The 12704-nt window shown below is 48.0% G+C and overlaps 2 protein-coding genes across 11 annotated transcripts in view; one reads left to right on the plus strand and one right to left on the minus strand.

The window, feature by feature from the left end:
* cenpp (centromere protein P) overlaps window positions 1-794 on the minus strand; it is a 34176-nt gene extending 33382 nt beyond the window's left edge. The window contains exon 1 of one of the 3 annotated variants that reach the window (XM_085924245.1): window positions 661-794. The gene's annotated coding sequence lies outside the window, so the exon portion shown is untranslated. Of the gene's footprint in view, window positions 1-24; window positions 403-655 lie in introns of those variants that run through there. The other 2 variants (XM_085924246.1, XM_085924244.1) reach the window with 2 other exon arrangements.
* On the plus strand, window positions 165-8290 carry nol8 (nucleolar protein 8). 8 transcript variants are annotated; one of them, XM_085924232.1, is made up of 17 exons: window positions 170-842; window positions 1078-1140; window positions 1223-1301; window positions 1374-1533; window positions 1676-1959; window positions 2040-2299; window positions 2529-3811; window positions 3945-4175; window positions 4249-4339; window positions 4460-4631; window positions 4729-4809; window positions 5003-5262; window positions 5387-5531; window positions 5640-5704; window positions 6043-6125; window positions 6207-6292; window positions 8062-8290. In XM_085924232.1, exons 1-16 carry the CDS (start codon window positions 722-724, stop codon window positions 6279-6281), a joined length of 3453 nt encoding a protein of 1150 aa, XP_085780358.1. In that variant the 5' UTR covers window positions 170-721; the 3' UTR covers window positions 6282-6292; window positions 8062-8290. The 8 variants fall into 8 exon arrangements, with proteins under 8 accessions (XP_085780360.1, XP_085780358.1, XP_085780357.1 ...); XM_085924231.1 differs by lacking the exon at window positions 8062-8290 and adding an exon at window positions 6467-7497; XM_085924230.1 differs by lacking the exon at window positions 8062-8290 and having other exon boundaries at window positions 171-513; window positions 718-842; window positions 6207-7498.
* The last annotated feature ends 4414 nt before the right edge of the window (window positions 8291-12704 follow it).

Genomic DNA, 12704 nt, shown 5'->3' on the forward strand with positions numbered 1-12704 from the left:
TAAATACATAAAAATGAAACTTACTTGGTGAGTTGACGAGGGTTTTCTAAAGAGAAACATTTGGAAGCGCGCGCCTTGTGGACGCTACCACTTTGCCTACGTCGGAGGGGTCGGGAAAATAATTTCTTCAGTTCCAACGTTCCATTTATACTGAGGAGCGTGAGGGGGAGAAAATAAAACTAATAACTTGATATCAAGCGCTTATATGCCATGATGGAGAAAGCTGTCTATGATACACAATTCCCGACCACTCCGAGCTAAATGAGCAGCTCAAAATTGACGTCATTGGGTTCGCCTTGATGAAGTGATTCCACCTTGAATGATGTGCAATTGCACATTTTAAATCATTATAATTTCATTAGTATTAATTAAATACAATTTTATCGGCCGTTTTCATTTTTGGGTCAGTTTTAATGGACGACTTTGGTAGCGGAACGCTCTAACGGTACGGAAACACAAGCAGACCGCGGTGCCGAGTACTTTTCAAGGTTGCACTAGCTGCCTACATGTGAGGTAAATATCTCAGCAGTGTCCTAAGCATATGAATTCCTTTACTAGTTGATCGTTTTGAATTTTGAAAAAGCCATTCGACTTGATTTGTCGATGTTGTTTGATAGGCTACGATTAGTTTTGAATGAAGACCATAAACGATTACCTTACTTGACTTATTGATTGTTGATCAATCTCTGCCGGGCTGTGCTGTGCTGTCCTATTGAGCGAGATGCCGCGTCTGTACGTGGGCGGCTTAAGCCACTCGGTCACTCAAAAGGACCTGACGGATCGCTTTGGAAATTTTGGAAATGTAGAGGACGTGGAGCTCCGGACCCGCCAGGATGAAGACGGTGAGCCGTGATATTTGACAAGAATGTGCCTGAAAATCCACGGACGCTTTTTGTTCTTCATACAAATACCAAAACTAAGAATACCTAACAAACTAAATAGATTTCATCGTGGTCTTGCAGCAATGATACATTTGTCTGGGTTCATCAAAGCTAAGAAAGGGGAAAAAAAGTGTATTTTGATGAAAGCTTTTGGCAGAAATCCTACAACAACTGAGCATTGTTATTTTCTTTGCAGGTGTTCCCTACAAAACCTTTGCTTACATCAACCTCAACATTTCTGACACGGACCTAAAAAAGTGTAAGACAAAAAGTGCAGGCTAAAGTATTACGAGTGCAGGCTAAAGTATACAATTGTCACCGTACTCTGTTTTATTTCTCAGGCATGAGCGTGTTAAACAAATCCAAATGGAAAGGAGGAACGCTGCAGTTAGAACTGGCCAAGGAAAGTTTTCTGCAAAAGTAAGTGTCTTTCTCTATGAACCCAGACCCTGTTTTCAGGAGCCTAGTGAATGGATGGTCTTGTCATTCAAGGCTGGCTCGGGAGAGGCAGGCGGAGCAGCAGCGCCTCCGTCACAATGCAGACGACACCCACCAAAGGGCGCACAAGCTGCTGGAGTCACTCAGGGAAGTTGGCGTGGACAATTTCACCATGAAGGCGGCTGTGCCGGGCACGGAAGTACCAGGACACAAGGTGTGTCTGTTTGTGTGTCGTCACCCTTTTGTAAGCTTCATCGTCTTGAGGAAAATATGTTTACCTGTCCAGTTTTCCGGAAATGGTGGTGGAAGGTAGATGGTTGTCCAATAACCACATGTTGACTGTTTTCTCCACTTAGGACTGGGTGGTCAGTAAATTTGGTCGCGTGCTACCCGTCATGCAGCTGCACTGTCAAAAAGGCACCAGGGCTCGCACCATCAAGTACGACCCGTCCAAACACTGCCGCAACATCCGTCGCTTGACCCTCGCCGACCCTCCCACCCCCGTGGCCCAGCTCACCTGGCGCATTGACGCCGGAGACGACGACATCAGTAAGAGGAGGCAAGGGGAGTTCCCACCGTACCAGCCGCCAAAGCCCAAGAAGGCTCGCACGGATGCCCTGAAAGCTGCGAACGACGCCAGGCAAGAGGCCTTTGATGTGTTCTCCCTTGACGCAATCTTTGCTCTTGTTCAAGTTTACTTGACCTCTTTGTCCATCTCAGATCGGCGCAGGTCGTCAGCACCGCCGTTCCGGAAAATCGTCACCTGTCGAAGAGATTCTCGCCAGCAGACAAACGACATCCGGCCCAGAGGAGCGGACACGCCCGTTCCGAAAACAGCGACTCGGACGAGGAGCTGCGCCGGCTGATGGCGCTTGAGCAGACTTGCCGCCAGGCGCTGGTGGAGGACCCGCAGGACAACCTGGAAGTGGTGGGACGTGACTTCTCGGTCAGGTCTGGACTGACCTGGCACAAGTGCGGAGGTAACGCCAGATTTTTGAGTGTTCTTCTTATTTTAGCAGACTCTGACAAATCTGAAGAACGCATTGACAAACCTGATTGCTTTGAGTTGAGGTACTCTCATTGATTAATAGACAACCGATTCATAGTCAGATTAAGCAACAGCTAACCAACGAAGGAACAAACACGAGTATTGTACCACCAACTGTGGCTGTGCGCATTTGACATTTGCAACTCGGTCGGCAATTCCAGGAAGGCCAACGAACGACCGAGATACGGACGATTACGACTCTGCTGACACAGACGAAGTCGTTACTTCGAGAAAACATCCTCTTTGTTCCCGGGAGGACACTCATCAGGAACGCTCCCTGGCCGATCTCCACAAGGTGGCCGAGGAACGCCAGCAAAGCTCCGACCGGCGAGCCCCGAAGAAACCAACCGGCCAACCAATCATGCCCGAGGACGTCCTAGCCTCGCTCCTGAGGGGCGGCAAGGACCCTCCAGAATTCAAGAAGGTGGCAAAAACTAAATATCCCGCCTTTCGAGGCACGGCCACTCTCTACGACGATGTGCTGGAGAAAACGGACTCTCCGCAGAACAAGACGGACCAGCCAAATGCGTCTTTGTCGTCATCCTCAGAGGTGGCGGCAGCCAGGAGTAAAATCAAAGACGACAAGATGACAAAAGCCACAGCCGTCCTTCATCAAGAAGACAAGGACAACGTCACCCGTCTGGAACTCTCCGTGGTCGAACTCCAGAAGGTGGCTGAGGAATGCCAGCAAAGCTCCGACCGGCGAGCCCCGAAGAGACCAACCGGGCAAGCAATCATGCCCGAGGACGTCCTGGCCTCTCTTCTGAGGGGCAGCAAAGACCCTCCAGAATTCAAGAAGGTGGCAAAGGCAAAATTTCCCGTCTTTCGAGGCACGGTGCTGGAGAAAATGGACTCTGCGCAGAACATGACGGAGCAGCCGCATGCGTCTTTGTCCTCAGCCTCAGAGAATGAGGCTGCGGCAGCCAAGAGCAAAATCAAGAGGACAAAAGCGACGGCCGTCCTTCGTGAGGAAGACAAGGACAACGTCACCCGTCTGGAACTCTCCCTGGTCAATCTCCAGAAGGTGGCCGAGGAATGCCAGAAAAGCTCCGACCGGCGAGCCCGGAAGAAAGAAACCGAGCGAGCGATCCTGCCTGAGGATGTCCTGAGGGGCAACGGCGGCAAGGACCAAGCAGAATCCAATAAGAAGACAGGCATGAAGGTGGCCGTGACAAAAGTTCCCATCTTTCCAGGCCAGGCCACTCTCCACGAGGAGGCTCTGGAGAGAACGGACGCTGCGCAGAACAAGACGGACCAGCCGGATGTGTCTTCGTCTTCATCCTCGGCGAATGAGGCAGCGGCAGCGCGGCTTTCAAGACTGAGCGCTCGGGAGGAAAAAGATCGACAGAAGAAAGACAACAGCAGGAGGCTGGCCGCCGTCCAGCAGAAGCTGAAGAAGGCCCAGCAGCACCAGAAGCTCATCCAGGGGGCACTCACCGAGCTGGTGAGTTCAGCGTCACTTTCCGATCACTTGTTTTTGCTAAATGCCCTCATCATAATAATGAAATAGAAAGAATGTGGAGTGAAGAGGACAGGTTCAGGAACAGGTGGACTGAATAAAACATCATTTCATTTAGGATGCCGCCACGACAAGAGCGGGCAAACACATTGTCTTCGATTCCGAGGATGATGACAACGAGGACGCGACGAAGGCGCCGCACGGTGACCCATCGAAGGAGGCAACGGGCGAGCGCACCAGGGCGTCGGCCCCTCGGCTTTTCGACGGCAGTGAGGATGAGGAGGATGACGAGGAAGACGGCGGCAGGTTTCACATTAGGCCTCAGTTTGAAGGACTAGCGGGAAAAAAGGTGAGAAGTTGGAAAGAAAAGGGCATCCATAGCAAGCTTGACGCATAACTGTGGACACGTGCGTGTTGTTTAGCTGATGGAGCTGCAATCACGCTTCGGCACGGACGAGCGTTTCCGCATGGACTCTCGTTTCCTGGAGGAGAAAAAAGAAGAGGAGGACAAAGGTCAGCTTTTCTTTTTTGGAACTCTCCTTCATTTCTTTTCCTTGTAATTTGTCAATGTTTTTCCCCTTCAAACTCCAAATGTTTTCCCTTCCTCACCGAAGGCCGTTTGCTCCATTGCAGGCCATCAACTGACTTTTGTTGTTGTTGTCGTTGATGCAGAGGGCAACCGGAGCGTGGCAGGGGAGGAGGACCTTCTGCAGGAGGAGAAGAAGAGGAACATATCCATCCTTCAGGGCCTTCTGGGGTCTCAAGCCCACAGCGCAAAACCCTCTGCCAAGGCCAAAACCTTCAGGTCGGCATCGCATGCAAATATTGTGTACCTATCGGGGTTTGTCATTCCAGTGAGTAGCAAGCCTTTTGTCTGTGTGACGTGCTGGCCCCATTTGCAGAGACGTGTCGGCGCTGCACTACGACCCCAGCAAGGACGAGCACGTCGCCTTTGAAAGCAAAGCAGACAGCGAGCAGGACAGGTAGGTGCGCAGCGCAGCGCAGCCACCATCCATCCAAAACTGACTTCATCAATTATTCAACCATCCGGATTCATTTTTACATTTCACTAACAATGAATTGAATTCTTTAAGTTTGAACCACCTCACTTGCACTTGAGACTTTGACTGCGTTTGCTGCCTGCGTGCTTGACGTGCGCCCTGACCTTTTTGGCAGCAAGCCGGCGCGACGGAAGAAGCGCGAGGAGGCCGCCAAGCTTCCAGAGGTCTCCAAGGAGATCTTCTACCGTGTGTCAAGCGACCTGAAGGCCATGTTCGAACCCACCGTTGACCCCGAGACAGCCGAGTGGTCCCAGACCTGCTGGGACCAAAAAGCGGAGGAGAAGCATGAACAGCACCCCCCCACGCAAGAAGAACATTCCGGGTTCATGTTCTCCTTCTTCGGCGACGACATCCAGACATCAAATGACCGCAAAGGTGCGGCTCTCGACTTGCCGCCATGTTTGGGCTGCAGGAGAGGGCTTGATTTAAAGGAGCGAAAGCAGAACTCAGATGATGTCTTTTCTTTGATTGCTTCATTTTCATGGTCTCCATGACGTAGAGTACAAGGTGGAGCACGTCCAGGGGGCAAAGATGTCGCCATGGCAACTGGACCCTCACCTACAAGACAGCAGCGAGGAAGACGAAGAGGAGGATGAAGATCAAGCGCACGAGGGGCAAAGCAAGGCAGCGCCTAAAAGCGTCATGTGAGAAAGAAACACCACGTGGAGCAGATGTCTTTTACTCAGACCGAGTGAAAGAGGAGAGCTCACCATGATGACCATAATGACCACCTTGTTTGTTTTTACCCACAGGGAGGAATCTGTTCTAGCCACAAACAATTTCTTCTTCTTCGGCCTTGATGACAGCAGATTGACAGGTTGAATGTGCTTTTCATTTTTAGTTTATTTTTCACTTTTTTAGCATGTGTTGTGTGCACACGTCTGGGTTTTTTTTTTGTGTGTCTTTGTGCTTATCTCTGGCGTCGGACCAAAACCTTTGTCAGACTTGGCTTCATGCTGTTCTTCAGTGTTCAAAATGTCTTTTGACCATTTGTATGGCGCCACAAACATGCTCCTTGTTACTTGCCTAACAAGGGTGATTTTTTTTCGCCTGACTCCGTCCTTATGCCTGCGTTTGCGTTTGGAGAGTTGCGTGATAAGTGTATCGCCATTTGCATTTGTTGCCTTTGCGTGATGCTGAACGCTTTCCGCTCAGAGGGTCCCGCGTGGTTCTGCCGCTCGTCTCAGCTGGAGGAGGAGCGAGAAGAGTGGCAGGAGAGGCAGATGGAGCTCAGACAGGTGAATGTACGCCCCTCACGCTTGATCTGATCAGCCGTCCACTCTAAAAGACATCTTTTCTCTTTTTTTGTCCGTGCTCAGGAGTATCGCAAAAAACACAAAGACGCCCGCAAGAAGCTCAAATCCTCACAAAAGACGAGAGTGCAGAAATCCTGAATTTTCAAAAAGTAAGGAATATAACAGCTCATTTTAGAGCTTGTGACATTAAAATGCGACATATGACAAGTCGAAAGACTTCTCTTTTTTGGGGGGGGTCATTTATTTTGTCACACCCATCTTAATTTGTCCTTCAACCGTTTTAAATGACACCATGCCAATTAAATGAGCATTTGTATTTCCAGATGTTTCCAGGCCTTTCAATGCATTTTCAAGATGAGTCATTTCAACTTACTTCAAAAATAAATACAGTAATCCCGAAGTGTATATTAAACCATATGTGCATATATTATCATTAGAAGATGAAATAATAGTTTCAAACATGTGAATACGAGTCATACGGCTGGCTGCCTATGCCGACAGGCTATGTATGCCGCATGGCCACATCCGGCCCACGGGGCCACATCCGGCCCACGGGGCCATTTAATCCGCCCCGCCAAACCTGAATAAATTGGATTATTAAACATGTTTTGTCATTTTCCCTGCCTGCATTGACTGCATTTCCCCAGTAGATGGGGAAACGCCCGCCCCCACGTGTCAGAAAGCTCAGTGCACACTCACAAGTGAGAGTACGTACTCAGTAGTACGGAGCTGGCACACTCGGCGCTCTTTTTCTATCAGTGCCCAATTTCGAGTGTGGGCTGTGCTGTGACCTCAGCATTCTCGTCATTCGGACGTAATTCCTCGTCATTCAGATACAGTTTTAGGCTAAAATAATGAGGAAAATAATTGGTATAAATGGCAGGGATTGAAACTAGCGACCATTCTCATTTTCAAACAATACAGGATTCTCAAGGACTGTTTGTGACTAAGCTTAACTTTTAAAGGCCGCTTTATGAAAGTGTTTCCCGTTTCCTCACCTCTGTGTTTGTGAGTCTGCTCTAATTTTCAGATATCTGTCACGTGCTGCCGTTTAGATTTTTTTATGACTTTGTTTGGATGTATTCTTTCACTAATTCTTCGGGATGATGTATTTGGTCAGAATGTTTGCTGTTTGATGTGACTTTGCCTCATAAGATCAACATCTTTCATAAATCTGAAGTGATGGAAACTGTTCTTCATAATCATGAGAATCACTGATAGTAGTTTTGGGTGAAATATTTTTGAAGGCTGTTAATAAATGCATTTATTTTCAAAAAGCTGTATTTCAAATATCCATGCTTTACTACCTACTAAAGGCGAAAACCTTTTATGCAGTGACCTTTACATATTACTTCACACAAACACGACATCCATCTCCTCCTGGTTCCGGTCAAAAATCTAGAACCCGATTCGGCCCGCAAATCAAAACGTTTGCCCATCCATTCCTGGTGTACAGGAAAAGCCTGTCAATTGAAAAATGTATGACCAGAAAAGCAAGCTGGCGACATGATTTACTTTCTCTTCTTCTTCTTGGGAAGGCCACCAAAGGACAAACATCACAACAATGCATTTATTTGAATCCATTTCATTAGAAGTCACAGGATGATGTCATGTCAATGGAATGTAGTGGCAAGTTGTTTTCACATACTTATTTCTGTGCAGGCCTGTTAGTGATTTTTTAATCTGAAACTCAATGCGATACCTTCCTTCCTTCCTTCTTCCTTTATTTCCTTGTTAGCTGCTTTCTGACATTCTTTCCAGCTTTTCAAATGCATGGTGAAGACCAAGTTGGATATATGGGCCCCTTTTTCCACTCCCGCCCCCCTCCTCCCCCTTTCCCCTCCTTCTTGTCGCCTCGTGGTGCAAGCAATGTTCATGAGGCGTCATATCACCAGATGGTTTATGTTCTCAACTGCAGGGGGAGCGACCTTCATGCGTCTTAAGTGGATGGCGACCAATCGATGGGCGCGTGTGCACCGGGAGTGGTTTCCCCATCACGATCGCCAATCAATGAGGATCCGGAGAGTGACGAAAATCCTGCCTCGTACGCAAAGCGTCACCTGGAGGCCAAAGCGATAACAAGACAGGCACCTTTGATGAATGGGGGCCTAAACAAGGATGCAAAACGGGCCCCAACACCAATTTCAGCAACTGACATAAAATGAGGCGCGCCAACATGACTGGATGCGCAAAAAAAGTAAACAACCCCCCCCCCCCTCCCCATCCCTGAAATTGAGCAGGAAGTCGGCCATTTTGCTTTGAAGCTGTTATTTCATGCTCAAACACCAAAAGCAGCCCCTGATGCCAGACGTGAAATTTGCTGGACATCACAGAGCGTATTTTGAACTCGGCCATTTTGGTTTCGTGCGGCGGGGAAGATTCACGAGCATTCCTTGGACTGTTGTCCACGAGAAAGGAGTCGCGAGGGCCCATTTACGACCGCTTTCAGCTTCAATGAGTTTTCTGCTTGCGATCTGTCCACGCAGGAACACGCAGTGAAAGAGAGCGAGAGTGGGCCAAAGAAGATCAAGAAAGGATGGATGGATAGATGGACCGTGCAGTGAAGAGATGTGTGCGCGATGGCTCGGGGGGAGGCGTCGTTCATTCGAAGGCCCGAACAGAGTTATGGCTGCCAGTCAGCATTTCATTGCAGGCGCTAGCCAACGAGCACGCTGGGAGCAACTCATCAAGGGGCGGGCACACAGGAAAAGCTCCCTTCTTGGCTTGGCTTGGCTTGGGGATTCACCCGTTGCACGCTTCTTCTGGTATATGCTTGAAGACACACCTGTGAAAGCGCCGGCCCCCGATTTCTATCCACGGAGGTGGAAGAGCGCTTCATCGAATAGCAGCGTGCGTGCGTAAAAAGCCATGTCCGAGCCCCGTCCACCGTCCCCGGACAGCCACCCGGCCGAGCGCCGGCCCCCGACTTCCCGGGTGATGTCACTTGACAGTAATTCCTTGCTACATCGCGGTTCGATTATCGCAGTTTCACTACATTGGGGACTTTTGAATTTTGTGAAAAAAAATCACATATAAGTCGCTCCTGAGTATAAGTCGTCCCCCCCCCCCCCCCCGACACACCCAAACTATGACAAAAACCGCGACTTATAGTCCGAAGATTACGGTATTTGCTACATGTTGTGAACCCAAACAAGACGAGTTTGATTCCCTTTCATTTTGGACTGTGCGTGGCATCTGATAAAATGGTGTTTCGTCTCTGCTAGCTGCACTTGTCTTTGTAATTTTTCCACTTGTATTCTTGCACTCGTATGAGCTGCTGTGACAAGTCAATTTGCCCGCTGTGGGATGAATACAGTTCTATCATCATCATCTATGTGTGCGTGTGTGTGTGTGCTTGTGTGTGTAACCATAGCGACATTAGTGCATTTTTGTGTTGCCCAAGTTTACAGCCAAGAAGGAATGACGAGAAACACCACCACAAAGCCGGTGTGAGTGACTGGGTTGTTTGGTGTGTGTGTGCATGTGAGAGTGTCTCATCTACAGTGTGGGCTCCATGTCAAATGAGTGACGTCGAAAATGCTTCTGCTTTAGTGTGCTATATGAGTGTGTCATAGTGTATGTGTGTGTGTGCGGGTGTTTGAAGTGAATGCTAGGGTGCAGCATGCAGCGTGCATGCTAATGCTGCGCCAGAGACGGAGGACGTGGGAGGGGAGGGGAAAAGGCCAGAAAAGGCCCGCCTACACACACACGCACAAACACACGCACGCACATACACATGCATATACACACATGCATATACACACACGCATATACACAAGCACGCACACACACAAATGAATAGCAGCTTGCGATTGGACATTGGTCAGGTGATGTGTTATGTTGCAGACATGAAGTGAAAAAACGCCATCAGGTGTTTTGGCGGCACATGCGTGGGCACAATTTGTGTGTGTGTGTGTGTGTGTGTGTGTGTACATGCTACTCTGTCTTTATTGTGCAGATCTCCACCAAGGCAGAACAATAAACTAAAAAAGCATTTGTTTCAACGAACCACGCCATAGCTTTAAGTCCACTTACAAAACGCCATTGACAAGCTAAGTCACTTAGCTGTTCTACCCCTTGAGCAACAGCTAATTGAACAACGCATGTCCATCCATCCATCCATCCATCCATCCATCCATTCATCCATGAGGGACAATAGTTCAATCCTCATGAAGACACAGATTCTTTATCCTCTGCAAAAGAATGATCTTCCCACAAGTTGTACCCTCCTTTTGCTTAACTTTCTGTAAAGGAGAAAGACCTTTGCTACATGATTTCTTGATTTTTGTAATTGCTCAAATCCGACATTGGGAGAAAGGATTCTATGATGAGATGAAAGCTCACAGAGGTTTATTAATAGCGCTGTGATGAAAGGTTCATCAATGCAGCGCTAATGATGGCAGAGCGGGTCCCAAGCAGCGGGAAGGCCCACTCGCATCCCCCACCTCTGCCCTCCACAGGGGTACGTACGTCCATCAGCGTCTGGTCGCTCCCTCGGATGGGAATTGATATTCCGCGAGTGGGTATGGATTTGCCCCTGACCTTTCAAATGGCCTGTCACAAGCCTTGCTTCCAACTGCTCACGACAAACTCCTTTTCATGGTTTCATGGTTGCTTTGCAAATAGAGTGATTTTGCAAAGATGAACAACTTGTTTCTAAGCGCCCTTTGTCCTGTTTGTTTCTGTTTACCGTCTGACATAAAACAGAGGCCGACTGCGTTACGTAACACGGCCGAATATCACAAACATCCTCGTAAATCTTTGGTCTGCTGGAGACGTTGATGCGCCCGCTGGGAGTTAGCATCTTTGCTCCAACGTTGCGCCTCTTTGCTGATCAAAAATCATCCGAATTGCATGCTAAGGTCGCCATGGAGACAACATCCAGCTGCATATATGGACACATTTTTGACTGTGTGTGTGCGCGTGTAGGTGGATGCTGACCCCAGGAAGTGACTTGATTACATAAGTCTGATGGATTTAAAATTGCAGCATCCACTCTTGTCCACAATGGCAAAGGACGCCTTGGTGTACCTGTACAAAAAACATGAAGCGAGCGAGAACTCATTTAGTGTTGGCACTCTGTTTATTAGCTAGTAGAAGCAAATTTGCATTGATTTCATGTCACAGTTAGTTAAAAGCATGAAAAAAAATAAAGAAGGAAAAGGCTCTTTGATGATCAATGTTAATAGTTCACTTCTTTGTTAGCTTGTTTCGATGTCATTTGAAAATGATGCTGGTTTCTTTCATTTTTGGATGCAATGATGAACTCAGTTCTTGAGATGGTTTCCATTTTACAGTCATTTTGCCAAACACAACACGGGTAGTTCCCGTTTGTCCAAATGGGAAAGTGAGCCACCAAATAGGGCGTTTTGCCGCCAGCTACAGGAGAGGAACGTATGCACGCTGTCAATATGTGTGAACACTTGCAGCCAATGTTGCCAATGTTGTTTTGGTGCCATGCATGTAGCCGCCCCCCGCTCTGCAGGTGCGAGCCAGAGTCATGTATGAGCCCAGCGCATCAACCTTTTTGCACCTTACTTTGGACTTTTTTTCTTCTTCACATTTGTCAAACTCGACTCACTATCAACCTCGATAGTGTGCATATACACGGCTAGTTAGTTCTTGTTTTCTTGTATTTCTTATTTTCTTCTATGTTTTTGATCGCTTTGCCATTTCTGTTAGCTATTTAGTTTCACATATTTATTTTAGTGACTGAGTTAGTTCATTTGCCAAGTATAAACGAAAAATGCGAAACAAGGTCATTCAGTGAATGAAATCATCATTGACTGTCAAATGTCAGCAATGAGTTTCATCGTGTTCTGCTGGTGCTTCCCTCAAAAATATTCAACATGAATATTCTTAAGCATAAGCAAATATGCACACATTTCCATTGGTTGCGCTGCCCCGGGCCCGGTTGCCACGGCAACGGCATAACGCAAACGAACCGCCGTCACTCCGTATTGACAATGTTGCCGTTATTGACATTAGCCACACAGCGTGTTGCGGCAACAGCAGGTGAAGGGCACACGACGGCTGGTCACGCACTCGAGCCCGCCGACGTGCAAAGAAAGAAAGAAAGAAAGAAAGAAATGCACCTTGGCGCTATCAACAAGTCACTGTCCACTGTAGAGGCAGAGTTTGTGCACATTGTACAAATGTGAGCACCCTGTGTGCTCTTCTGAAAACCATTGTCAAATCAAAATGTTGACACGTGACCCTTCCGTCATTTGAGGTCAAGTAAATCATTAAGAGTTGATAGAGTTGACTCCCGACATGCAAACTATTTTTTCTTCCGCCTGTGGGAGTTGCATGACGGGACGGTTAATTGGAGCACTGTTCACTTTTCATTTGGACTCAGTCTCAGTCAGTCGTACTTTACCTCCACAAACTTTGCTCTGTCTCGATGCTGATGAAATCGTTTTGTTTTTTTTTTATTGCCAGGCGCATCGAGCATTTTGTCGTGGATCGGTATCACCCATAACAGCAAGCCATTGACTGGGTATCAGATCAGAAAGGAAATCTTACGTTGATGTTTTGCTAGGTTTTCTGACGGTGTCCCGA

This window comes from Syngnathus leptorhynchus, chromosome 11 (genome assembly GCF_054491065.1).
Source record: "Syngnathus leptorhynchus isolate UIUO chromosome 11, UIUO_Slep, whole genome shotgun sequence".
NCBI lineage: Eukaryota > Metazoa > Chordata > Actinopteri > Syngnathiformes > Syngnathidae > Syngnathus > Syngnathus leptorhynchus.